The sequence below is a fragment of the Candida margitis genome, assembly GCF_024628925.1.
Source record: "Candida margitis strain CBS 14175 chromosome Unknown scaffold30, whole genome shotgun sequence".
In the NCBI taxonomy this organism is placed as follows: Eukaryota; Fungi; Ascomycota; class Pichiomycetes; order Serinales; family Debaryomycetaceae; genus Lodderomyces; species Lodderomyces margitis.
The window spans coordinates 1-25927 of NW_026261834.1; the positions used below are offsets into that span (position 1 = coordinate 1).

The following is a 25927-nucleotide window of genomic DNA, read 5'->3' on the forward strand; positions in this document are numbered from 1 at the left end:
ACAACAGATACCAAACCACACTCAAGTACATTTCCCTCATGGTGTTGATTCGCAAGCTTTTTTTTAGGCGGGGAAAGGTCGGTAGGTTTTTAATAATCGTGAAGAGGAATGTGCCCAATCACCTTTGGCGTTGTGTTGGGTGAGCTTTTCTGGAGATAAACACCCAGAATTGTAGTCTAGTCAGAAATTGTTTAGGTATTTGCTGCCTGTTAGCTGTTTTAGGCGTCCTGGCTCACTGCCATTGGGAGCTGCAGTGTGCCAGAAGGGTTACGATGCTATTTCATTGTCATTTTTGATTTTTTTTTGCTATTAGAGAATAAGAAAGACAGAACAAGAAGGTTTTGGTCTTTAGGTTCTCCAAAAAGATGCGAAAAAGAAAAAAAAAAATTGAACGTTAAGCTACAACTACGTGTTGATCTTCAGCACATTTCCTCTATTACATCGATACTATATACATTCATAGCTACTCTACATTACTTCCACCAAACAGGTTCATCTTCTCTATTATATCGATACTATATACATTCACTCATAGCTACTCTACATTACTTCCACCAAACAGGTTCATCTTCCTTCTTTCTATGGACTCGCTTAATCTCATAATCATCCTCAACCTTACCCAAGTGGTCCGTAAGCAACCCCAGAAGCCTATAGTAATCATCTTTCTTGTTAACCTTTCTCTTATTCTCTATCATGTCCAACATCTCCTCCTCTCCCAACTGGCGATACTTCTCATCATATTTTTCCCACTTGACACTGGTGAATTTTTGTAGATAGATTGATCCAGCAACTATCGAAAGCAAAAACGGGAGTCCTAGATATAAAAAGTGGTTCTTCTTGACAAGCTTGGAGTACCTTCCAGCTATGGTCCTGTTGTACGCCTCCTGCTCCTTCTTACCTCTAAATACGTTGGTTCCGAATCTAGCCATTTTTGATGGTCCAACATGTGATTGAGCTTTTTTATTTTTGCGACACAAGAGAAAATAAAAAAGCTCATCAGATGCCTCTTTTCTTTTTAAACAAGGATGGTATCATTTTCATGTGAAGTCTGCAACGACACTGTGATCAAGAAGAAGTTGGGTCAGCATCAGCAGAGATGCCGCGGAGCCTACTTTACATGTATTGACTGCTCAACCACGTTTCACAACAACGACCACAACAAGCACACCAGTTGTATATCAGAGGCTGAAAAGTACGAAAAGAGCTTGTACAAGGGTAAAAGGAAGCAATCCGAGCAACCTCAGCAAAAGAAACCAATGCAAACAGTGCCTCCAAAGGAGATAAAGACAAAGCAAAAGACTGAAACGGCGTCACCCCTTGCCCTGCTAGTTACCCAAAAGTCAAACTTCTACAAGGTCCTCAAAAAGGCATCCAAAGATGATAAAAGGAAACTAAAGGAGATCTTAAAAAACTTGACCGTGTCAAACGTTGATGGAAAACTAATCATTCAATAGCTACTTATTTATATACTTGTTCACTTTGTTATAGAATAGAGGCAAGTTTTTAAAATCAAAGGAAAAGCTATCCAAAAAGTATTCAGGCAACAACTTCATCGCCTCCTCGTTTCCATCGAATATGGGAATGTAGGTGACTTCAGACCCGTCTTTTGCTAGTATTAGTTTATAATGGATTTCCAGCTCCTTGCCCACAGACTTTATCTCGTAAACCAACTCCTTACCGTTATCATTAAAGTCAGTCACTTTTAACCCACTCATTATCTCAAGAATATCCAACGAGTAGAAAACATCTTCATTGTTTTGCTTTTTCACAGGGGAGTTGAATTGAGACCTGCTCTCTAAATCCTCTGCTAATCTGGCGTTCTCCTCTTGCAATTCCCGTATTAATTTGTGGTCGGCAGCCATCTGCTCCTCGGCAAACTCTTTGTACTTTGCATGTATGACATCTGCGTTTGTGTGGACATATTGATTAATAAGGTCAACTAGGGACGATGGATCTGTCTGACTCAATGCATCTTCTGCAAATATGGGACGTGGCGAGGATTTTGTAGCCTTGGCCTGCTTAGCTTTTGCCATGGTGGTTGCCGTACTCAAAACACGAACTGTTTTTTTTTTTTTTTTTTGGCTATTTTTTTTTTTCCTCTTTTCCCACTTCTTCATCACCAAAGCCATGTCGGCCGAATCATTTGCCTCGAAGTTGAAGAATATCAATGAAACCCAAGACTCAATTAACTACCTCTCCGGGTACATGCTTCAAAATGAACCATCATCACAGTTATTCATTGATGTGTGGAGATCGCAGGTGCTAAACGCGTCACCAGCAACAAAACTATTACTACTATATTTATGCAACGATGTTATCCAGAAGGCCAAGCGCCATCACAAGACAAAGTACATATCAGACTTTTTCAGACCGCTTTTGGAAGTCATAAATCCCATCTACCACAGCGTTGATTCAGCTATAAAGAAAAAGATCGAGAGACTCATTTCGGTGTGGGAGGAGAGGTTAGTGTTTGATGCTGACGGAATAAGGAAACTAAAAGACCGCGTAGCGCAACCTCCATCTGTGCAAAAGTCGACTACGGCTACCCCAATACAACCCGCAGTTGTCTCAGAACTTCAACTTGTGAATGACCTATACAAACGCATCAACGATTTGACTGATGTAAGTCAGGGGAACCTTACTCAATTGGGGATACAGTCCAAGACCTATTTGAATTTGGACGCAGATACCTTGCCGGAAACACAGGTGCACCTTAACAAGCTCAAAGTTTTGGAGAAGCTAAGCAACGTGGCGATAAAAAACATAGAAAGTATAAAATCTACTAGAGAGCAAATCAAATTCAATTTAGAAACGATGCTTCACTCCTTAGAAAGTGGGTTGCAAACGGACGATAGCAAAATTGCAGTCATTAACGACAAATTGAAAAGGATTGATGAAACGAGGCGTGCTTTGCAAGGCACTGCCGAAAGTTCAGACGATGACGAGGAGTTGCCCAAGTATGTCGACGAGGATTCTGATGACGACGAGCCGGAGTTGAAAAAGAGGAGAGCTTCGCCCACCCCCTCTGGTGGGTCAACACCAAAAAAGGTTGCATTTGCCAAAGATATTCAAGTAAACGAGTACGACAATAAGGCAAAAGAGGATGAAGATTCAGAGGGCGATGAAAAGGAGCAACCAAAGGAAGACACACCTAGTGCTGAGGTCATGGATATATTACTTAAACTAGCATAGAGCTTTTTTGTATAAATTGAAAAACTGTCTACCCGCTTTCATTTTGGCCGCATTTGGCACTCTTCCTAAATCTCGTGCGATAACATTTATAGTTCTCTCATCAATTTCTGGTTTACTAAAAGTCTCTTGACCGACATACAACAAACACTTTGCTCTAGTGACTGCAACGTATGTTAACCTCGATTTCCTCAATGATGAAAACTTGGGTATAAATACAACCGGAAACTCCAACCCTTTGGCTTTATGGATAGTGGACACATTCACCCTATCTTCTTCAAATACCGGCTCGTCGTCGTAGTAATGCATTAAAAAGTATTCTAGAAATGTGCCTCTGGGATCGGCTAAATACCTCCTGTAAGAAAGCTTCAATGAGGTGTAGAATGCACTCACCTCATCGGGTTTGACAGTACCAACCAACCCTGTTTGTATGCTAATTCGGCCCAAAGATGATAATATAGAAATCGGCGTATCCAACCCCTGCCTCTCGTTCTCAATCAAGCAAAGAAACTCCCCTACAAGTGTATTTGAACTATTTTCTCTCAAATAATCTTCCAATCTATTCTGCTTGCTGCAGTTCCATTCATTGTACTTTGCAAACAACCCTTTTATATTTCTCACACCCATCTTTTCCAAAACAAACAAGAGAGCAAAATCAGATCCGTAGCTTCGTCTTAGGATATGTAGAAAGTCCAAGTAGATATGCACTTTCGAATTTATCCAGCTGTGACCACTAAACTTGTTACACTTTATGCCGTATCTGGTAGTCAATTCCTCGGCAAACTGTTCCACCTCTCTATTAGTGAATGTGAGGATAATAATGTCGGAAAACTTGATCAACCCCCCTGAAATGGTTATTAATTCCACAATATCGGTACACAAGTCACCCTGCCGTATAGGCAGAACTCCTTCTCGTTTGACACTTGTCAATTCAGAAGGTATTATTTCATTAGCCACCGCTAAAATCTCAGGGCTCAATCGAAAGGTCTCCTTCAATACAATTTCCGTGTGCTTGAACTTTAAATCATGTATAAACTCTTCAGTAATCCCAGGACGCGACCCCAAAAAGTCGTAAATGCATTGATTCTTATCGCCGGCTAGCGTGACATGCTTCCTCCTTCCATAAACGGCAATTTGTTTGATAAACTTTAAAAGGATCGGTTGCATATCCTGAAACTCATCAATAATGACCACCTTTGCATCAGCTAGAGGTAAGGCCCCATTTGATTCACTGAAAACCTCAATTGCATTAGTTATCAACCCATGGAAACGAATCATTCCGTTATCCTCAAGGTATTCCATCGTCCGCTCTAACTGATCCCTTGAGATTGAATACTTCAGAGCCACCAGACCAAGGGGCGCCCCTGAATTGACCGCAAGTACAGCAGCATCCAAATCCTTGTGCTTTGCACTGAAAAACTTGGCAAAGGATTTCCAAGTCGAGTCATCAACAACGCTATTGGGTGGGCGACCAGGAAAGTATTTGCTAAAATTCTCGTCAAATATCTGGGCCGCAAAAGAATGAAACGTCTTGATAACCACATCCTGAACCAATTCATCCTTTATAATTTCAGAAAGTGCTTTTTGCAACAAATTAACAGTTCGGTTTGTCATGGACAAGACAATAATCTCCAGCGGACTCACACCTTCCTCTAGTAACCGCCTGATTCTATTGATTAATGCCAATGTCTTCCCACATCCTGGCCCGCTCTGTATAGACAAGACTGTACCAGGCTCGTAATCATAATCCACTGCCTTCTGTTGGCTTGGCGTCAACATTGTTGAAGGTTACGAAAAAAAAAAAAACAAAAAGCCCAAACAAAAAATGTGAAATCTAAAACAGATCTCTTTCAACAAACCTATACAATGGGAATATCAGCTCTAGGGAAACTACTACCACTTGAAGATGGGACAGCCAATGCTACCTTCAAGAATGTACCCATTACTTCCGATTCACTTTTAGAGCACTACCGATCCGACCTCGAGGCTGATAAACTGCTCGATATAGCTGAAGCAATGTCCCACTTCCATTCATACAATAAGGAGTTGTCGCAGCACAGGAAAAAGCTTGAACCTGTGGGGGCTATACTCGAAGGATTTCCCAAGGACTTGAAAGACTTGTCATCTAGCTTGGTTTCACTCGAACAACAATCGACCGAATTATCCAAAGATTCACATACAAACAAAATGATCACGCAAATGCTAGAAAGAACCATCAACGAAAAAGTGCTACCCCCAGAACTAATAAGGGACATATTGCACGAAGAGTTGTCCAACAAATATTTCGAAAAGGTGAATTACTTACTAGACAAGATGAATGAAGAAGATTCACAGTTGATCAAGGCAAAAGTGGTTGAGCGGACCCGGGATTTCGTCATTTCTCAAATCCGAGCACTCCGAACAAAGCCTATTTCGTCACAGGAGGTACAGAATAAGCTCTTTGCATGCTCGGACTTGTTTCATTTCTTGCAATCGCAGCAACCAAAACTAGGGCAGCAATTGCAACAAGCCTACCAGAGCACAATGAGGTGGTACTACAGAAGCAAGTTTGCAAAGTACGTGTATTCTTTGGAAAAGCTTTCCAGGAGGCACCTCGAAGACACAATATTCGACTCTCCCAACTACTTGTCCACATTCGAGTCGAGATATCAAATACTCTCCAGTGCTGACTCTTGCATGCCATCACAATTGGCAGAGACCATAACAGTTTCCTATACAATCGAGTTTGTTTTTCTCCAACTACTTCGAGCCATTGCCGACAACTTGACTGTGGAGTATTTGTTTGTTGTCAGCTTCTTTTACGCGGGGAATGAAACCAACCATACCTGGGCGTTGGATATGTTTCGAGATGTATTTAAAATGAGCACGGACTTTCTAGCAGTCATTACCAATGGAACTGGTGACGTATACGGCATATTGCTTATAATAAGATTGATTCACAACTTCCAAGAGAAGTTACACGAGAATCACATCCCTGCGCTTGACGACCATCTCAACTCGTTGTTGCTCACCCTCTGGCCCATATTTAGCAAATTGATTGATCTCAATTGTGATGCATTGAAGCGAGAAATACCCAGAACGCCCAAGTCGTTAGTACCGCTTAACGTTACGCAACAGTTTGCCTTGTTTTACCTGGGTTTGCTCCGCTTGTCATCCAAAGGCGAGCCTTCTGTGACTGCTATTACAAGATTGAGAAATGCTTACGAAAGTAATCTTACTAAAGCAGCAAATGCATTTAAGGGCCACGACAAGGAAACTTTTCTCGATCGAAACTACTCCCTAGTTTACACGATTGTGTCGAATGAGGCAGAAGACTCCACCTCCGAAATAAACCACTTTGAAAAACTAGCTAGTGTATACAAATCATAAATCGCATATTTTCGCATACATCCCGCAGAGCTGTAAATAACTCCCAACACCCTCCAACACTCTCATATGGACAAACCCGATTTCTTTAATCATGTCCAATCTTTTCAGCTCATCAACATTAGGAATTGTCTTGGCCACCTTAAAAGTCAGTGTAACTATATCAATGGCCGAGTATCCTTTGTGCCAAAGCCCATCCAATAAGCTCAAACCTTTATCCACATCCCCTTGCAAACAATTTGATAAGATGTTTTGAATAACAAGCGGGTGTGGTTGATCAACGATTTTAAACACATTGACATCATTAACAAAGCCGAACCCCGCTACAGTACTTTGCATATTGTTGATAGCCTGTCTCATGTCCCCCTCTGCACTGAAAATCAACGCTTGCAAGCCTTCATTATTATACTGCACATTCTCCAGCTTGATGATATCCAATAGCCTTTTCAACACCTCCTCGTCTGACAACTTATTGTACCTTAGAATTGCACAACGCGATTGTAGTGGCTCTATAATTTTCAGTGATTGATTGCATGCAAATGCAAATCTAGTGGTATTTGAGTAGATTTCCATCGTCCTTCTCAATGCCTGTTGCGCACCGGGAGTCATGGAGTCTGCCTCATCCAAGATGATAATCTTTGTCCTTCCTGGCGGAAGCAGGATTTTTGTCTGGGCAAACTGCTTGATTTTGTTCCGAACAACATCAATCCCTCTATCGTCTGAAGCGTTAAGCTCCAATGTAGCTTGATGATAGTACTCCTTGCCCAACAATTCGTATGCCAAACAGTGAATGGACGTGGTTTTTCCAATCCCTGGAAGCCCACTGATAATCATATTAGGCATATTGCCATCTTGGACAATAATTTTCAAACGTTCTATAGTTTCTTCATTTCCTACTATATCATCCAATACATGTGGTCTATATTTCTCCACCCAGGGGAGTTCCAACGTTTTAGACATGAGAATAGCTTGGTGAAGAAAAGGAATTACAAAGTAAGAAAAGAAAAAAAAAAAATTACGCGTTCAATTTATTTACTTCTTAACATTGTCTCTTTTTAGTGATCCTTCTTCTTCTTCTTCTTCTTCTTTTGGTTACCCTGCGGCGCTTTCACCAGTAGCTGCTTGACTTGCGGCAGATAAAACTTTCCCGGGGATTGAAATATTTCATTCAACCAGGGAACTTCAACGTCTTTGACATTCCCATCTATAAGCTTGTATATGGGTTCTACAAGCGCCACATCTCCTGCCAACCCCAAGATTCCTGTATTTGGGATGCCTATGATTTTTGAAATTCTCTCCATACTGCCCTTGGGTAGCTGAACTAACTTGACCATGTTGCAAGCGCTTTGTGATGCAGTGAAACATAGCACGGGGAACATGCTGGTCAACAACTGGGGTGTCATGTCATATTTGCACACCATGAGATACTTTATTTGCTTGACCGAGTCCTTATGTTTACCTCTATTATTCGCTGCTTGTCTCTCCAAGGTTTCCACAGTTGAATTGAACCCATAATATATCCAGTCTAACAGATCACGCCTCTTTACGGGGATGGATTGTAGAATAGGAGAAAGTATGGAATCTATCAAATCCAAGATGTCCTTTGCTAACAATGGTGCAATAAAAGGCCAAGTGCTGGACTGTGTGTATGGGTTATCAAGCAAAGCCTTGAACACCTGATTTTTCTTGTTATTCCTAGCCTTTAATGACGTCGAAATAGTATTATCAGGTTTGGTGACTCCCTTTCCGGACATGCTATAATGAAGAAAATAGAGAGTGATTCAGCTCTTCTTTTTTTTATTTTTTATTTTCTATTTTTTCCGAAGAAATGTAGATGAAACATGGGAGAGTTGATCTCACTATCTTATGTTGATACTACGATAACCTTATTAAGGGTTCTCAAGCGATATAGTAACGAGATATTGAAGTTGTTCAAATATGAGGACCAATAACAATATTACATTAATAACATTTAAGTTGATATTTATACATTAAAAATCTAGCTCCTATAAACCATTTACTTCTCTTCCTTCTTGGGTGACTCAGGATCGTAACCTGGAGAGCGTGGGGAGTAACTAGGCGAAGTAGGCGAATACTGTGGGCTAGTTGGTGAGTACAGAGGCGACGTAGGCGAGTACGTAGGTGATGTTGGTGAGTACGATGGGGATGTTGGGGAGTAAGATGGAGACGTTGGGGAGTACGATGGAGACGTTGGGGAGTACGATGGAGAAGTAGGTGAGTAGCTAGGCGACGTTGGGGAGTAGCTTGGCGAAGTTGGTGAGTAACTTGGAGATGTTGGTGAGTACGATGGGGATGTTGGGGAGTAGCTAGGCGACGTTGGGGAGTAGCTAGGCGACGTTGGGGAGTAGCTTGGAGATGTAGGTGAGTAGCTTGGCGAAGTTGGTGAGTATGATGGAGATGTTGGAGAGTAAGATGGGGACGTTGGGGAGTACGATGGTGAAGTAGGTGAATAGCTAGGCGACGTTGGGGAGTAGCTTGGAGATGTAGGTGAGTAACTTGGAGATGTAGGTGAGTAACTTGGAGATGTAGGTGAGTAGCTAGGGGAAGTAGGCGAGTAGCTTGGTGAAGTGGGTGAGTACCCATAACCAGGACTTGTACCTCCGTAACCAGGACTCGTTCCTCCATAGTTTGGACTTGTTGAGTAGCTGAATGGCGATGTGGCACTTGGCGAAGTTGGTTGTCCACCATATGATGTCAATCCTCCATTCATGCCATCTGAAGTAGGTGCTTGATGAATTGGAGAAAAACCAGCACTTTCGTCAACTTGGATTCTATCATCTTGCATTTCAGCTTCTCTGTATGGAGTGGCTCCTCCATCCTCAGCAATCACCTCCATTGCAACATTGGCTGGGGCTTGTTGCAACATCTTGTCATCAACCATGACATCAAACGCACCTGTTCCCAATGGCGCCATTTGTCCCAACATAACATTCTCCGAAATACCCTTGCAATCATCCAACTCTGCAGCAGCAGCAGCATCCAACAAAATTTCCACCGTCTCTTCAAAAGAACAACGCATCAAAGCACCGGTGTCGGATCTGTTGATACCATGACGAGTGATTGCCATCAAATGACCACGAGACGTCATAACGTCAACCAAAAGCGCCATATGACGATAATTAACATAGGAACCGTCGAATGCGATAACATTCAATATCTCCTTATACAAGGCAGACCTAGTAGCTTCAATACCCAAAACCGACAAAATTTCAATAAAATCGTTGGAATATGTACGGGCTGAATCAACACCTGGAACCGCCATAACATCGGCCAAATTGACACCATCAGTTTCCAATACCCATTCTTTACCTTGCTTGAACTCTCCTGTCTCATCTGGTTTACTCACCTTGTGTTGCATCATAAACACCCTGGTGATACCGGGAATACCTCTCAAAGAAATAGACTCCAACATGTGAGCTTCAATACGTTTCAAAATTTGATCTTCTTCTGCATCAGCATCCTCATCTAACGTCTTTGGATCCCTAACAACTCTACAACGAATAATCAACTTGTCGGCTGTGTCATCTGACCAAATAACAAACAAGTCCTCCCCAAAGTTTTGTGAGATCTTTTCGGCAACTTGTGCCATTGTCAATTGCTTGTCCAACATCTTTGCACGATCAAGTTCTAATCTCAACAACCACGGCGACTGTTTTTCAATGCTTTCCTCGACTTTTTGATCGGGAATAGCAAAATAGGCCTCAACAGTATCGTAATCCTCCTCAATAACCGTGGTTCTTGGGTCTGGATCATAATATATCTCGGTCGATGAAGTGACGTTCTTCAACGTGGTATGCTCAATGGACGACTGGACAATCTTGGCCAATTCGATGTCAGATGCAACCTCTGGATCCAAGTACACTGTCAATGCTGGCGTCTTGATGTTCTTTGCAACGTTCAAGATTTCCTTAAGTCTTGGAACACCCAATGTAACATTCTTTGAGGAGACACCGGCATAGTGGAATGTATTCAATGTCATTTGAGTTGCAGGCTCACCAATAGACTGAGCAGCCACAACACCCACCATTTCACCAGGATGCACAACTGACTTTTGAAATTGTGTTTCAATTTCACCCAACACCCAATCAAAAGAGGACTTGTTCAACTTGAATTCTTCAATAACCCTGCGTGAAGCCAACCTTGACCGCACCAAGCATTGGAAAAGCAAAGTGGCATTCTCCTGTGCTTCTTTGGCCAATTTCGTGTTTCCTCTCACAACCAACAACTTTGTACACAACTCGCTAACACCATTGACAATTTCATCCAATCTCAAATCAGATGCTTTGTAACGGCCGTTGTGGAAAATTTGTTGAGCGTTTTGGATAATACGACGCAAGTTGACTGGTAGTGGCCAGCTGAAATCACCATTGGGGAAACAAATGTCTCTCAAGTACTTTCTATCTTCAAGCAATTGGTTATACTCTTGGTCCAAAAGCTTTTGCAATTTGACATCACCTTGAATTTCTTTACCCGATTCCAATAATGACTCTGAAACGGAACCATTCTTTTCCAACAAGTCAATTCTGTATCTGCGTTCGAAACTTTCATCGGATCCAGGAATCGTATCAACAGACTGCTTCTCAACCTGAGTCGCATCAATACCATCTTCACCATAGATGAACTGGATAATATCTCCCAAAGAATTTCTGGTGGTACCATCGTAGTGCACCATGATATCTTCCAATGCTTTCACCAAACGACGTTGAATATAACCAGTTTCTGCAGTCTTGACGGCAGTATCAATAAGACCTTCTCTACCTGCCATGGCATGGAAGAAGAATTCCTGTGGTGTTAATCCTCTCAAATAAGAGTTTTCCACAAAACCCTTTGACTCTGGCGAATAATCGTCTTTGGTGAAATGAGGCAATGAACGATCAGAGAAACCAAATGGAATTCTTTTCCCTTCGACAATCTGTTGACCAACACACGCAGACATCTGGGAAATATTGATAAACGAACCCTTTGAACCAGAGGTAACCATCTGCTTCACATTGTTTAAATCCTTCAAACTCATCTCAGCTGAACGACCAGCAGTATCACGTGCTTGATTCAACACACGAGACACATTGTGCTCAAAGGATTCCCTCAAAGTCATACCTGGCTCTGGATCCAACTTGTTATGTTGAGCGTCAAGGATAATCTCTTGCACTTTTTGTTTAGCCTCCTGAATCGTTTTGGTGATATCCTTCATGGTGCTGGCATCGGCAATGGTGTCACCGATACCAATACTGAATCCATTATGCAACAACCAAAAGTTGACCACTTTTTGAATAGAACTAAACAACTGGGCACAAACCTGGGGTCCCTTTTCTCTCATTACCGTATGGATCAAACCACCACCTGTGGCACCAACAGTCTTTTTGTCAACGACACCAAACATGATCTCACCATCGACAATCAACATACCGGTATCTTTAGGACTCAACAAATCTCTTCCACCATCAAATCTTTGGATATGAATACCTTTTGGTATGGCCATTGACAACATTTGCTTACCCGACCACAATGGTTTTGGTTTGATTATGGCCGGCGGTGGAATAACACCATCCCAATTAGGGATCCAGTAGCACATATTCATAACTTGGTCATATTCAATGAAAATGTCTCTCAACGTCATTTTTCGAATACCGCACAACGTATCCTGTACAATACCCATAACCGGCTTGTTGGACTGTGGTGAGACAATTTGGAGAGGCACAGCACAAATTTGGGATAACTCAGACCTTGTTTCCGGGGACTGTGGTACGTGCAAGTTCATTTCGTCACCATCGAAATCGGCATTGTATGGCGATGTGACCGACAAGTTTAATCTGAATGTAGAATAAGGCATGACCTTCACTCTGTGCGCCATCATAGACATCTTGTGCAATGATGGTTGACGATTGAATAAAACTGGATCATCGTCCATCAAATGACGTTCGACTTTCCAGCCGTACTGCAAAGCAATATCACCCGCTCTCTTATTGTACCTCAAATCGATACGATCACCAGTGTCTCTAATTACATATTTGGCACCGGGATGTTCATTTGGGCCGTTTCTCACCAATTCAGTCAACTTGTGGATATTGTAAGGGGTTACAATTTCGGGATAGGTCAATGTCTTGGCGATCGATATCGGAACACCAACTTGATCCAAGTCCAAATTGGGATCACCAGAAATGACGGTACGTGCAGAAAAGTCCACTCTTTTTCCCATCAAGTTACCTCTCAATCTACCTTCCTTTCCCTTCAATCTTGCTCTGATTGACTTGATTGGACGTCCTGTCTTTTGCAATGCTTGAGGTTGCCCGGCAATGTCATTGTCCATATAAGTAGCCACGTGAAACTGAAGCAACGCCTCAAACTCACTGATAACGTGTTGTGGAGACCCATCTATTTCCAACCGTTGCACATTGATATTTGCTTTTATTATGTCTGCCAACTTGAATGTCAAGTCATCTTCTCCCTTTGCCGTATCATTAAACGCAATGGATGGTCTTACTGGTGGTGGAGGCACAGGCAAAACTGTAATCAACATCCACTCCGGCCTAGCATAGTCCTCATTGAATCCCAACCTATAACAATCCTCAGGACTTATATGTTTAAACACGTTGAGAATTTCCGATGGCGTCAACAAACGACGCTCTGGCTGGTCATTCTCTTCGAAGTTTTTGTTGTGCTTCCAAGTTCCCCACAACTTTAGTCCATCTCTACGGATGGTTGGTTGCGTATGCCCACATCCTCCTCTGGTCGAATGGTCACCCATCTCCTCTTCGCTAGTGGCGGTTTCACAAACCATTTTGCTCTTACATACACTCCACACCGCGTTGAATCTCTTCTTTGGGTCTCTGATTTTGATAGCCTGTGCCATCAAAGGGTTCAGCTCATCCAATAGTAATTTCCCACAGTGCATACAAATGGATTCACATACCTTTTTAATTTTTGCGATAAAACCTATGTGAAACACTGGTTTGGCCAACTCAATGTGTCCAAAGTGGCCTGGACACTCAGCCATATCCTCACCACAAGTTTGACACTTGAAGTTCCTATCGATAGAGCCCAACCTTGGATCGTTGAGACCACCTTCACGAGGCCTCTTGGTTGCTTGATCCATAGTTTCGGGATATTCGATCTTGGCGACAGAAATGGCTCTCACTTCCTCAGGGGATAGCAAACCAAACTGGACTTCTTTGACGGATCGGAGGGGAGCGTTTGAAAATGGAAAGGTTCTACTCATCTTGTGGTTTGTAAGACGATTGAAAATTTGCCTTTGTTTTTGAAAAGTTTTTTATAAAGAATTTTTTTTTTTTTAAAAACGAAAATAAATGTGTCTATAAGGAAACGAAATAAATTATGTATATGTGTAGTTCAGTTACTCTGGCGTGATGAAGCTAACGATGCTATTGATTATGGTACAAGTGATGAATTATGGATAACCCCTCTCGGTATAAAGTCGTCGAAGTAACGCTGGTGGTGATATTTCACTTTTTTTTTTTCCTTCGCACAGTTTTGAGGTTTGTCGATTTTATGACAAATGGTGGGCACGCACACGACCCAAAGGCGCTACCTGGCGTCCATATATAGCTGAAGCGATGACCATACCAATAAGATGTTTGACCATAGGAGGTGGGTAGTTTTCAAAGGTGGTGTATTTGAGGGGGAGGCGGGAATCGAAAGGGGTAGAGGCAAAGAGAGAACTGTGTTGCAATGGAGGCGGTATAACTTTGGATAAGTATCGTAGCATTACCACAAATTCGAATATAGATACACTTGATCAATCAAGTGTATACAGCAGCACGAAGACTCCAGGTACAGGTGGTGGCACCTGACCTGTTCTCGTGTCACTAGCTTTCCCCAGGTTCAGCCAATTTTGCCTATTCCTGTTTTGTGTTATCTTTGACTCTTCCCTCGCAGGTTTCCCAAAATCAAATTTCCAGAAACTTCTATTGACAAGAACGGTGCACTATTTCAACAATCGATTAGTGTTTCTGAAAAAAAAAAAAAGCAGCAGGTTTAACCCATAAAGTTAAAGAGGTTCAATTGCAATAGAAATGGCAGCAGCTGAGGATTCAAAAAAGAGTTTGGTATACTTTGACATTTCTTGCAATGGTAAGCCAAAGGGAAGAGTAATCTTCAAATTGTATGATGAGGTGGTACCCAAAACCACCAAGAACTTTAGAGAGTTGTGTACTGGTGAACATGGTGTCTCCAAGATATCAGGAAAGCCATTGACATACAAAGACTCGATATTTCATCGTGTGATTAAAGACTTTATGTGTCAGGGAGGTGATTTTACCCATGGTACTGGCATTGGAGGTGAGTCAATATATGGGGAAAAGTTTGAAGATGAAAATTTTGAAAAGCTTCATGACAAACCTTTCTTGCTATCCATGGCGAACTCTGGGCCTAACACCAATGGGTCACAATTTTTCATCACTACGGTTCCAACGCCTCACTTGAATGGTAAACATGTGGTCTTTGGCGAGGTAGTACAGGGTAAATCGATTGTACGTCAATTGGAGAGAAGTGACAAGGACTCGGGAGATAAACCAGTGGACGAATGGAAAATAGCCGATTGCGGTGCGTTGGGCGAAGGTTATGAGTTGAATCCAGCTGATCAAGACGATGGCACTGGCGATATCTACGAAGAAGTCTTGCATGATAATGATGTCAAGGATATTGACGTCAACGATCCTCAATCGGTATTCAATGCCATTACGAGAGTCAAAGATATTGGCACCAAGTTGTTGAAGGAAGGCAAGTTAAACAAGGCGTATGAGAAGTACGCTAAGGCCATTGGCTTTGCTAACGATTACTTCCCCGAAGAGTTATCTGAAGCCGATGTTTCAGAGTTGAACAAGTTGAAAATCTCATGTAGCTTAAACTCGGCGCTTGTTGCATTGAAATTGAAAGAAGGTAAAAAGGCAATCAAAGCCGCAGATGAAGCATTGGGAGTGGATTCCATCGATGACAAGTCAAAAGCCAAAGCTTTGTACAGGAAAGGCCTGGGTTATTTGTTAGCTAAAGACGAGGAGACTGCACAAAGGAACTTCGAAGAGGCATTGAAGTTGGAGCCTACTGATGCTGCCATCCAAAAAGGTCTTCAAGATGTAAAGGCTCAAATTAAGGCCAGAAAGGAAAAGCAAAAGAAAGCAATGTCAAAATTTTTCAAATGAAGTATAATTATATATAGTACATGTATTAGACAATAGCTTTTCAAGGTAATTCATAATATTAGGGGAAGCACTCTAAAATTTGCAAGCAACATAACTACCAGAGTTTACAGTTGGGAAACACTTCTCACTGGGTCAAAATAGGGGTGTTGCATAGCTTCTTTAGCAGTCAATCTTTCTTGATGATCATACCTCAACAACTTGTCAATGATATCCAAAAATTCGTTGGAAACAAGATGTTGGTTGTTTTCATTAATAAAGCGTTCCCAGGGTCTCCTGTTGTAAAACCCAATATCTTCATATTCATCTCCCAAAGTCAAGTTGTACTTGTCCAAGTACTTGTTTAAGTTGCTGGATCCCAAAACACGAACAATCTGTACCAACTGATCAGTATTTGATTTGCCATGGAAAAAGGGCTCCTTCATGAATACCATTGATGCCAACATGCATCCAAATGACCAAAGATCTAGCGAGTAGTCATACAACCTGTAGTCAACTAGCAATTCAGGGCCCTTAAAGTAACGTGATGCCACTCTAACATTGTATTCCGTCCCTGGATGATAATATTCCGCCAAACCCCAATCGATTAATCGCAATTTTTTTTGCTCATGATCAATCATAACATTGTGTGGTTTGACATCTCTGTGCATAATTCCCATTGAATGAGAATAGTCCAATGCCTTTAATAGTTCGAACATGTAGAATCTGATGTCATAATCGGTGAATGTGGGATACAACGTCCGGAAATCTATGTTGTTGATATTTTCAAAGATTAGTCCCGGTGTTTTCAGTTGTGGCTCTCTCACAACATCCAACAATGCCACCACATTGGGGCCGTCAACCAAGTTTTTCAAAATTGAAATTTCTCTTTTGATTTTTTTTCTCTTGACTGGCTTCAAGACTTTGATAACCACCTTCTCTCCCTTTACAAGATCTATTCCCAAAAATACTTCTGAATATTTACCCCTTCCCAACTTTTTGATAATTTCGTAATTTTCTTGGGGATTCCATTTAATGTTGAGATCATCATAATCCCAGTACGACTGTGGCTTCGAGGCTAACACTTCGGCATAAACTCTGGATATGCTATTTGATGAAATCATATTGTTACTCTTTGCTTGGGGAGATGAATTATCACGACTAAAGTAGTTTGTTATGGGGGATGTAAAACCTAGTAAATTTGATGGCAGTCTAATAGTTGTCAATAGCAAAATGAAAATTGAGACGACAATTAAGGTTTTAGATATCAACTTGACACGGGTTCGTGAAAGTTTTAACAAAGGCACTGTAAATATGTATCTAGAGCGGTTGTGTTTGCCTCTTTAACTAATTGGAAAACCAAATTTGTAATTGCAGTTCTGCGGTGTGATTTCAAGTCTTTTTTTGTGCTTCCCGTTTTTCTTTAACGTGATTCTCTGTTGTACGGCGCAAAAGGTTAGTGATAGGAATGATGGATGTATCAATCGGGTGTATCAATCCGAAATGCAATTGTGTGGTGTAGAAACGTATTCACAATCAGGTCCTCTGGGGCTACTATTTCGCCAACTTGAGGGTTTTTTACGATAATAGGATAATCACAGGTATGTGAGTATGGATGGGAAACCGGTGTATTGCTACTGTGAAACAAATGTGTGATGGTTATATAGCCTATTTCCTTTTGATAATTTTTTCTCTTTTTTTTTTCTTTTTGATTTTTTGCTTCTTCTTTTTTTGTCTCTCCCTAAAGTCGCGAGCGTTTTGCGTGTGTCGTGCATTTTTTTTACTACTACATCCTAATATGCCTATGCAATCCCACAGATTCAAATAATTTAAACCAGCTGCTTATATGCTTAAAGAATATACACCATGGGCTCTTTGGCCCCTCTCATAAAACGTCATTCCAAGCTTGAATATTTATTGAAAACTATACCATAAACGCGACAATTCTAATTGATTTTCATACCCGCAAACGAAGAGTCTAACTTCCTTCCGGCTTTACCCCTGGATACCGAACTAGCTGCTTCCTGCAACTTGGCCCTCTCTGTATCCTTTTTGGTTAATTTTCTTCCGCCACTTTCCAACTCGTAGTTTTCCAAGAAATCATCAACCAACCCTGCAAAATCGTTCCTCTCAGTTCCCATATCAAACGGTTTTTGGTCTCGCTCTTTGGTGTCATCTCTGTTATACTTCTTATTCAATTGTTCATACCTATCATCGAGTAGCGAAAGACCTTCAGAACGGAATAAAGCGGAAGAGGACATTGAAAATGATGAGGTATCAGTCATTGCTCCTTTCTTCTTCCTCAATTTGGTGTTGGATTTGGAAAACTTCGACTTCATATCGGGTAGTTCTCCGACATTATCACCTTCATCTTCATCTTCCTCTTCCTCTTTATCTTCGCCAGCTTCACTTTCTTCGTCAAACTCATCATCCGAATCCCACGTATTCTCTTTATTCTTGCTTTCTTTTTTGAATTTCATGAAATCTCGCTGCCAGTCTTCGTTAACTCCCTCTTGGCCCAATATTTCTTCTGGATGCTCGTCATACTTTGCATCGTACTCATCTTCGTAGTTGTCCAAATCCCACTCGTCGTAATCGTCCCCATAATCTTCGTCTTCGTCGTAGTAGTCATATTCATCCTCTTCGGCTTGCCCCGACCTTAACAAGTCAGCAAAGATATCGTCATCGTATTCCTCATCGTCATCCACATCCACATTATTCTTTTTATGCTTAACTTCTTCTATATATGCCTCATCTTCTAATGCTTCAAGAACCTCCCTTAGTCTAGGGTCCATATTTGGGTTAAACCCCTTTAATTCATCTGGAATACTTTGATTCAAATCTTTGGTCACTTTACGCTTTTCAGTAGACGGTAACTGATCCTTCAATAGTTGTTCTAAATCTAGCTTTTCCTGTCGCCTTTGCTGGTCCCGGTCCTTTGCCAGAATGAATACACCGTCAGAATTCCCTATGGGCTTCAAATGTTGCATGTAATCATATTTCGAGTCATCAAATGTAATACCGTACTGTGCTGCCAATCCTTCGTTTTCCCTAACCTGGTCTCTTAACTTTGCTTCGAGTTCATGTGTAGAGAATACCTTCTTCCCTGAAGTGGAGCTAACCTTGTTCTTCTGAGACTGTGCTGTTGGCACTAAAACATTACTGGCATTATCGTCAAAAAATCGGGCATCATCATGGGCACGATGAACGACGTTATAAGTGGTCGCATTTTTCTTGTCAAATTTCTTCACCATTGTTGGGTGGTCTAGGTTATGAAGTTGATAGTGGTATGTGAGATGAGCATTTCGAAGGAACCTTTTATTTTTTTTTTTTTTTTTTTTTTTTTTTTTTTTGTTCCTTTCTACACATTTGCAACCATTTGGGAGATGTTTAATATATACATGTATATTCGTTGGGCTTGGAGAGAGATAAATAAGGATAACTGTACCACCTGCTAATAATTGGACATACATTGTACTACCTATAGAACGACAGAAGAAATTGCACAAGCTCTGTTCGTTGGGAACTTTTCCCCCAAATTAAGCTCCATCGTGCATCTTTTGCGACACAACAACTATCGAGCTCCAATCGCTTACATAGATTGCAACACACTGTCCTGCAGCTAGAAATACAACACCCAAAATCAACCCATACCAAAGTCCACTCAATCCAAAGTGCAAGTCAAAAGCCAAGACATATCCCAAAGGAATTGCGATCAAGTAGAACGCTATTGAATTTAGTATGGATCCTATTGTCTGCCGTCCTTGACCCCTCAAAACGCCAGTACCCAACACATTGAAAGCATCTGCCAATTGATTAATACCTGCTAAAACATTTAATCCAGCGGCAATTCGCAAGATTTGTTCATCAGTAGTAAAAAGCTTAGCCAAAGCAAATCTTCCAAAATAGAAAATGCAAAAGTTGGCAACTCCAACAAATGGCGCAGAAGTGAAGAATATTTGACAGTCAAGCTTGGCTCCTGCGATGTTACCCATTCCAATGTAGTGTCCTATTCTTGTGCTTATAACGACGGAGTAGGCAAACGGTATCTGGAATAAGAAAGCTGCCAAGTTGGAAGCAATTGACTGCGCGGCAATGGCCTCGGTACCAAACTTTGCTGCCAAAAAAATGGAAATCTCGAATGCAACAAATTCAGCAATTACCATGACAACCCCTGGAACTGCTAGTCTGAGCATGGCCAGCCAGTTGACTAAAGCTTGTTTGCTGAGCCCGCCCCAGCATTTCATACCATCAATGAAAACGACATACGCAAGGATCAACAAAGAAATGCTCCAATATGTTATGGCGATAGCAATGGGTATACCAACAAAGCCTACGCTCGTACCTTTGTTCCAAACAAGGATCCAGTTTAGTAGGAGGTTCAATGGCACCGCTAAAGCCAAAACATATGTACCAGCGTGAAATATGTGCTGGGCTTGCAAGAAACGTTTTCCGGATTCGAAAAAGATTAGCCCAGGGATGCCAATGGTATGCCATCTGAGAAATGTCTGTGACATGCTCACCAAACTCGGGTCGTCAATGAAATATCCCAACACAAATCCCGAATTGCACCAAAAGACAGTTAACGGAATCATCACCGAAAACATGATTAAAGTGCATCTTTGAAAATACAAACCTACTCCATGAATATTGCCCGACCCATAGGATTGAGAACAGAGTGTGTCCAAACTTGTTACTATGCCCTGAAATACGGCCAACCCAGTGACATTAAAGGTGGAAACAGCTAAGGAGCATGCAGCCAATTCCGCAGCACCAAGTTTTCCTGCCGAAATAGTCGATGTTAATGAAGTGAAGTACTGTAGGACAAATGTGACCGCAAGAGGTGCAGATCCCCGAAGTAAATGGTTTAGCTCACTAAGGTATGTGTGTGTTTTGCTGTCGTCTATTGCATCTATGGAGCTATAGGTTTCAAACCCACCGTTTAATAATGATTCTTCCGAATGCATTGAAAAATATAGCAAATATTATGCTACATGCAAGTGTTAGAGTGAAATATGACACACACACACATATATATATATATATATATATTGGCCCCAGCGGGTGTCTCTTGACTAAATTCCGCTTGGGGTGTTACTAGAAACCTGTGCGTTGCGCTCTCCAACCTTATTAGTAAACAATGGTCTAAAAATCAATTCGACCTATAGTAAGCCACAAAGCGCATTCACGACCCTAATCTGTGCCATCAATGAAGAAACAAATGTGAGGAGTTAGCTCTAAAAGCAACTTGATCTTTTACAGCCAACCAAATCATGCCTAAAGGAAGCATATAGGTATATACATCTATGAATCCAAGAAAGGCTAGACAAGTTAATTTATCTAAGGTGATTGCTCCTCACCACTCGGGAAGCATTTGATACTTTGTTGGGAAAAAAAAAAAGAAAGCGCAAGTGTATACCCAAATAGGTAAAACCGTATCTATACATCTTTCACGATTGAGGTTTAGGTGAACCCACACATGACAGTTTTTACATCTCACAGCTTGGGTTTCTAACTTTGGGGGAGAACACTCTCTTTGTGATGGGTATACTACAGTTTTAGCATGTTTCCCTTGAAGTTGTGTTTAATTTGTAGAGGGTTTAAGAATAATAATACTAAAGTCAATTAGTGTTCAGCAATGTCTTCTACTACTCCAGCAAACAACGACATGAATGAAAATACAGTTCAACCTACACTCTTGTCGCCTCCCCCCTGTACTAGATTTCCTCAATCAACGACTTTTTAGGGGCGCCCTCTCCACCTATATTAAACAAGTCCGGTAGATTTTCCTCTTCCTCGTTGTCACCTTCTAGTTTAAGTTCTTCAATTACGCCTAGTGTCTCGTTTTGTTCCAAGTCGTGTAGCTTCTTGAAACCCAAATCACTCAACTCTTCCTGCGTCAACTCGGTTTGGGTCAATTCACCTTTGGTTAACATTTTGGGAATGCTGTACTCCCTCTCTAAGGTAACTGAATTAACCATCTCGACAGATTCAATACACCACTCTATCAAAATAAGCTTCAAATCTTTGCTAATCTGGCACCAACGAAAACACTCATCGTTGATACAACAGTCGTAAACCAACGATGGAAACCCTTTCTTATCTTTGGAATCTTTGACAATGGATACCACAATGGGGATCTCCCATTGGTTGTCAATGATCATGGGGAACACGACTTCAGGCTCAAAGGCAATCGATGGCTTCGGTACCTGTGGATCGTGGCAAATGTTGATAAAAACTTTTGTGAAAACCTGCGAGCTGTTCCTAGATTCTAGTATCTTGGTTTTTATCACAAATCCTGGCTTGGGATCTAGCTTTAACTTCTTCTGGTCTTGTATCATTGGCACTGGTAAGATGACTCAGAGTCACGAAAAAATTGAAACTTTTATTTTCACTGGTATATAAAGTTGTCAACTTTGTTTTTCTTCTGGTTTTCGCCTTTTCTTTTTTTTTTTTTTTGTTGGGGTCGGTTTTTTCCTACATCCAATCAAATGAATGTCTTGGTGTACTCAGGTCCTGGAACCACTACAGAGAGTGTCAAGCATTGCCTTGACTCATTGCGACTCCACTTATCGAAATATTATGCAGTTCTCCCTGTCAGCGACACTGTTTTGCTAACTGAACCATGGATGAGAAAGACATCAATGTTGGTGATCCCTGGTGGGGCCGATTTACCGTATTGCCAGCTCTTGAATGGCGATGGAAACAGAAAGATTAAAAAATATGTCAAAGATGGAGGGAAATTTATTGGATTTTGTGCAGGTGGATATTACTCGTCAGAGAGGTGCGAATTTGACGTTGGAGGACCATTGGAAGTATCAGGTTCCCGAGAACTTGCATTTTACCCTGGGACGTGCAGAGGGTGCGCCTTTAAAGGATTCAAATATGAACTGCATCTTGGTGCGAGGGCCTCGAAACTACTGGTCAATACCCATGCTTTACCTCATGCTCCGGAACACGTTTACACTTACTACAACGGCGGGGGTGTATTTATTGATACTTCGAGATTCAAGGATGTCGAAGTCTTAGCGAGATACGATGACAAGACAGACGTTGATGACCAGGACCAAGCTGCTATTATATACAGAAAACTTGGCAAAGGTGGTGTTATCTTAACGGGGCCACATCCCGAATTTTCACCGGCATTGTTCAAAGATGTTGAAAAGGAGTTTGAGCCTGTTGTAAACAAGATCAAAGAACATGACCAGGGAAGGAAGATATTCATGAGAGAGTTGTTGAGAAAATTAGGACTTCGCGTTAGTGAAGATGTGGAAGATACAACTCCGAAAGTTACCCCCATGTACATTGCTTCTCCATTTTCAGGAAAAGTTTACAACTTATACTCAAAACTCAAAGAGAACTTGGAAATCAAAAATGGCGCTTTCAAGGATGACAATGATACATTTATCTTTCAAGATGAATCTCATCCTCAAAATCACGAGGATGAGGCGCAAGAGGACAATGATGAACCGGATCCAACAAAATTGCCCAAGCATGTAAATTTCATCACCTCGGGAAATATACCCACTGGTAAAATGACACCGTACTTTAACTTGCAAAAGTACTTTGATAACCTTCGCCAATTATCAAAAGATGCTGTCACAGAATTTGGAAGTATACTTGGCTACTCCGAAGTGATCACGTCGACTAGCACTATTCTTGAAAAGAACCCGCATTGGTTGCAATACCTCCCCAATGGATTCACTTTGACAGCATCCACTCAAGTTTCAGGTCGAGGCAGAGGCGGCAATGTCTGGATCAACCCTCGTGGCGTACTAGCTACCTCTATATTGTTCAGAATACCCAAATCGCAACTGGCTTCCTCGTCCGTGGTAACTTTGCAATATTTGTGTGGATTAGCTCTCATTGAGGCTATTTTAGGCTACGGAAGTAACATTTCTGGAGAAGGCGTCGGCTACGAGGATATGCCGGTGCGCCTCAAGTGGCCCAATGATATTTTCATCTTGAAACCAGAGTATTTTGATAGCTTGAATCACCAAGTAGGGTCTACAGTTGATGGGGATGACGAAAAATACGTCAAGGTATCTGGCGCGTTGATAAACTCGCAATATATCGATGGCCAGTTCAACTTGGTTTGGGGAGGAGGGGTGAATGTATCTAATGATGCGCCCACGACATCTTTGAATCTAGTGTTGAGTAAGCTAAACGATATAAGAAAGAGCAAGGGACACTCTACGTTATCACCATACGAGCCTGAACTTTTATTAGCAAAACTTGTATTCACCATGGACCAATTCTACTCGGTATTCAAAAAGTCCGGCTTGCGTCCGTTCTTGCCATTGTATTACAAGAGATGGTTCCACTCTGATCAAAGAGTAGTTGTTTCTGGTGACCATGGGGAGTCTAGAACTTGTACCATCAAGGGTATAACCCCTGAGTATGGTTTGCTAGTTGCTGAAGATGAAAAGAATCATGAGATATTGCACTTGCAACCTGATGGTAACTCGTTTGATATTTTTAAAGGCCTCGTGTATAAGAAGCATACATAGATTTAGATTGTAAAATCTTGCGTTGCAAAAACAAAAAAAAAAAAAGAAAATAAAATCTATTGGAAATATTCACACACATTCTTGACAACGAACAACACCACCGCCCCACCAGCTTTTCAAATGAAGGTGTCTGTACTTGAATGGAAGGGGTACTGCACCTGGCATTGGGATTTATCTTCGTCTCTTTCCAACAATGGGAACAACAGTGGGTACATCGAGGAGCTATGTGGAATTTGTCGTGTCTCTTTTGATGGTGCATGTCCCACGTGCAAGTACCCCGGTGACGACTGTCCCATTATACTAGGAGATGGATGCACTCACAACTTTCATTTACACTGCATATTGAAATGGCTTGAGCAAGAGTCGTCAAAGGGATTGTGCCCTATGTGTAGACAGATATTTACCTTCAAACCAGTTATGGACGGCTCGCTGGAGGAGTATTCCAACTTAAAAACATTGATTGACGGGCACAAAGTGATGAGGGAAAGACTACTGCCAAATAACGAACAGGAGTTTGAAGCTTTTGATGGTTAACCAATCGTCAACGCACAAAGTTAAGAAGAAAAATAAAGAGAAAAAAAAATATCAGCTTCAACTTTTCATCTTTGATCAACATCACCATGTCCGTTCGTTTATTTTCCCCTCTTAGAGCACCAGCTTCAAGAAGGCTTTTTACCACATGTTCTGTTTGGTCTCAATTGAATAGCTCCAATGTGAAACACCCAAACACCCACCAAGCTCAACTTGAACTTGCAAGGTCTAAATTCACCCCGCAAGAACTTGAACTCGCACGGCTTACCAGAGAAGCAAAATTGGGTTGGCTTAAAAATCTTCCCGAAAAGTGGATACCGTACCTTGAACTAATGAGGTTGGAAAAGCCTGTTGGTACCTGGTTGTTGTTGATACCTTCTTATTGGGGAATAACTATGGCTGCATATTCCATAGCGGCTCCAATTACTACGACACTTAGTGCAATTGGATTGTTCTCAGCAGGTGCACTTATTATGAGAGGTGCAGGATGTACTATCAATGATATTTGGGACAGGAATTTAGATAACCAAGTAGCAAGGACCATGGAGAGGCCAATCACCAGTGGAAGAGTGACAGTCCTACAAGCTGTTGCATGGCTTGGTGTGCAATGTTTTGCAGGCTTGGGTATTCTATTGAGCTTACCCTGGGAGTGTTTCTACTTGGGAGCATTTTCCTTACCGTTTGTTTTTGCTTACCCCTTGTTTAAGAGATTTACCTACTATCCACAAGTTATATTGTCGATTTGTTTTAGTTGGGGCTGTCTTTTGGGCTTTCCAGCGGTAGGAGCTCCTTTGAATTTGTGGGTGGGGGTGCCTCTATTCATCTCTAATTGGTTATGGTGTTTGACGTACGATACAATTTACGCCCATCAAGATAAAAAATATGACATTAAAGCTGGCATCAAGTCGACAGCATTGGCATGGGGTGACAAAACTAAACCAATCCTCAAAGGCTTGACGGTTGCACAGGCAGGGTTTTACACCATGGCAGGAGTCATGAACTCAATGGGTCCTGGTTTTTACATTGGAGGAGCCATAGCCATTACAAGGTTGTACAAGCAAATAGTCAACGCTAATCTTGATGATGAAAAAAGCTGTTGGAGTGCATTCACGTCCAACATCCAAACTGGATTCATCTTTTGGTACGGAATCCTATTTGACTATGTTTTACTTCTATTAG

At 41.5% G+C, this 25927-nt stretch overlaps 13 protein-coding genes and 1 pseudogene across 14 annotated transcripts; 6 read left to right on the forward strand and 8 right to left on the reverse strand. All coding sequences in view use genetic code 12, as the record gives it.

Moving 5' to 3' along the window:
- Positions 1–1454: 1454 nt before the first annotated feature.
- Positions 1455–2033, reverse strand: CANMA_003518 (uncharacterized protein; the record flags this gene model as incomplete). The annotated part of the gene is made up of 1 exon (XM_051815702.1): positions 1455–2033. One exon carries the CDS (start codon positions 2031–2033, stop codon positions 1455–1457), a length of 579 nt encoding a protein of 192 aa, XP_051670807.1.
- A 94-nt stretch (positions 2034–2127) lies between these two features.
- CANMA_003519 (uncharacterized protein) lies at positions 2128–3192 on the forward strand (the record flags this gene model as incomplete). The annotated part of the gene is made up of 1 exon (XM_051815703.1): positions 2128–3192. The coding sequence occupies one exon, from the start codon at positions 2128–2130 to the stop codon at positions 3190–3192; it is 1065 nt and encodes a 354-aa protein (XP_051670808.1).
- A 115-nt stretch (positions 3193–3307) lies between these two features.
- Positions 3308–4968, reverse strand: HMI1 (ATP-dependent 3'-5' DNA helicase; the record flags this gene model as incomplete). The annotated part of the gene is made up of 2 exons (XM_051815704.1): positions 3308–3346; positions 3409–4968. 2 exons carry the CDS (start codon positions 4966–4968, stop codon positions 3308–3310), a joined length of 1599 nt encoding a protein of 532 aa, XP_051670809.1.
- An 87-nt stretch (positions 4969–5055) lies between these two features.
- VPS52 (Vps52p) lies at positions 5056–6558 on the forward strand (the record flags this gene model as incomplete). The annotated part of the gene is made up of 1 exon (XM_051815705.1): positions 5056–6558. One exon carries the CDS (start codon positions 5056–5058, stop codon positions 6556–6558), a length of 1503 nt encoding a protein of 500 aa, XP_051670810.1.
- A 146-nt stretch (positions 6559–6704) lies between these two features.
- On the reverse strand, positions 6705–8309 carry CANMA_003522 (annotated as a pseudogene). The gene is made up of 3 exons: positions 7729–8309; positions 6778–7474; positions 6705–6713 (listed from the first exon to the last, which is right to left on the reverse strand). Coding segments are annotated over exons 1-3 (1287 nt in total).
- Positions 8310–8572: 263 nt separating this feature from the next.
- Positions 8573–14176, reverse strand: RPO21 (DNA-directed RNA polymerase II subunit RPB1; the record flags this gene model as incomplete). Its single annotated transcript, XM_051815706.1, has 2 exons — positions 8573–13740; positions 14158–14176. 2 exons carry the CDS (start codon positions 14174–14176, stop codon positions 8573–8575), a joined length of 5187 nt encoding a protein of 1728 aa, XP_051670811.1.
- A 430-nt stretch (positions 14177–14606) lies between these two features.
- CPR6 (peptidylprolyl isomerase) lies at positions 14607–15731 on the forward strand (the record flags this gene model as incomplete). The annotated part of the gene is made up of 1 exon (XM_051815707.1): positions 14607–15731. One exon carries the CDS (start codon positions 14607–14609, stop codon positions 15729–15731), a length of 1125 nt encoding a protein of 374 aa, XP_051670812.1.
- Positions 15732–15835: 104 nt separating this feature from the next.
- CKA1 (casein kinase 2 catalytic subunit) lies at positions 15836–16831 on the reverse strand (the record flags this gene model as incomplete). Its single annotated transcript, XM_051815709.1, has 1 exon — positions 15836–16831. The coding sequence occupies one exon, from the start codon at positions 16829–16831 to the stop codon at positions 15836–15838; it is 996 nt and encodes a 331-aa protein (XP_051670813.1).
- An 822-nt stretch (positions 16832–17653) lies between these two features.
- On the reverse strand, positions 17654–18961 carry LTV1 (Ltv1p; the record flags this gene model as incomplete). Its single annotated transcript, XM_051815710.1, has 1 exon — positions 17654–18961. The coding sequence occupies one exon, from the start codon at positions 18959–18961 to the stop codon at positions 17654–17656; it is 1308 nt and encodes a 435-aa protein (XP_051670814.1).
- Positions 18962–19246: 285 nt separating this feature from the next.
- On the reverse strand, positions 19247–20674 carry CANMA_003527 (uncharacterized protein; the record flags this gene model as incomplete). The annotated part of the gene is made up of 1 exon (XM_051815711.1): positions 19247–20674. The coding sequence occupies one exon, from the start codon at positions 20672–20674 to the stop codon at positions 19247–19249; it is 1428 nt and encodes a 475-aa protein (XP_051670815.1).
- A 750-nt stretch (positions 20675–21424) lies between these two features.
- Positions 21425–22048, reverse strand: CANMA_003528 (uncharacterized protein; the record flags this gene model as incomplete). Its single annotated transcript, XM_051815712.1, has 1 exon — positions 21425–22048. The coding sequence occupies one exon, from the start codon at positions 22046–22048 to the stop codon at positions 21425–21427; it is 624 nt and encodes a 207-aa protein (XP_051670816.1).
- Positions 22049–22198: 150 nt separating this feature from the next.
- CANMA_003529 (biotin--[acetyl-CoA-carboxylase] ligase) lies at positions 22199–24217 on the forward strand (the record flags this gene model as incomplete). Its single annotated transcript, XM_051815713.1, has 1 exon — positions 22199–24217. One exon carries the CDS (start codon positions 22199–22201, stop codon positions 24215–24217), a length of 2019 nt encoding a protein of 672 aa, XP_051670817.1.
- Positions 24218–24337: 120 nt separating this feature from the next.
- Positions 24338–24751, forward strand: CANMA_003530 (anaphase promoting complex subunit 11; the record flags this gene model as incomplete). Its single annotated transcript, XM_051815714.1, has 1 exon — positions 24338–24751. The coding sequence occupies one exon, from the start codon at positions 24338–24340 to the stop codon at positions 24749–24751; it is 414 nt and encodes a 137-aa protein (XP_051670818.1).
- An 86-nt stretch (positions 24752–24837) lies between these two features.
- Positions 24838–25927, forward strand: CANMA_003531 (4-hydroxybenzoate octaprenyltransferase; the record flags this gene model as incomplete). The annotated part of the gene is made up of 2 exons (XM_051815715.1): positions 24838–25762; positions 25842–25927. 2 exons carry the CDS (start codon positions 24838–24840, stop codon positions 25925–25927), a joined length of 1011 nt encoding a protein of 336 aa, XP_051670819.1.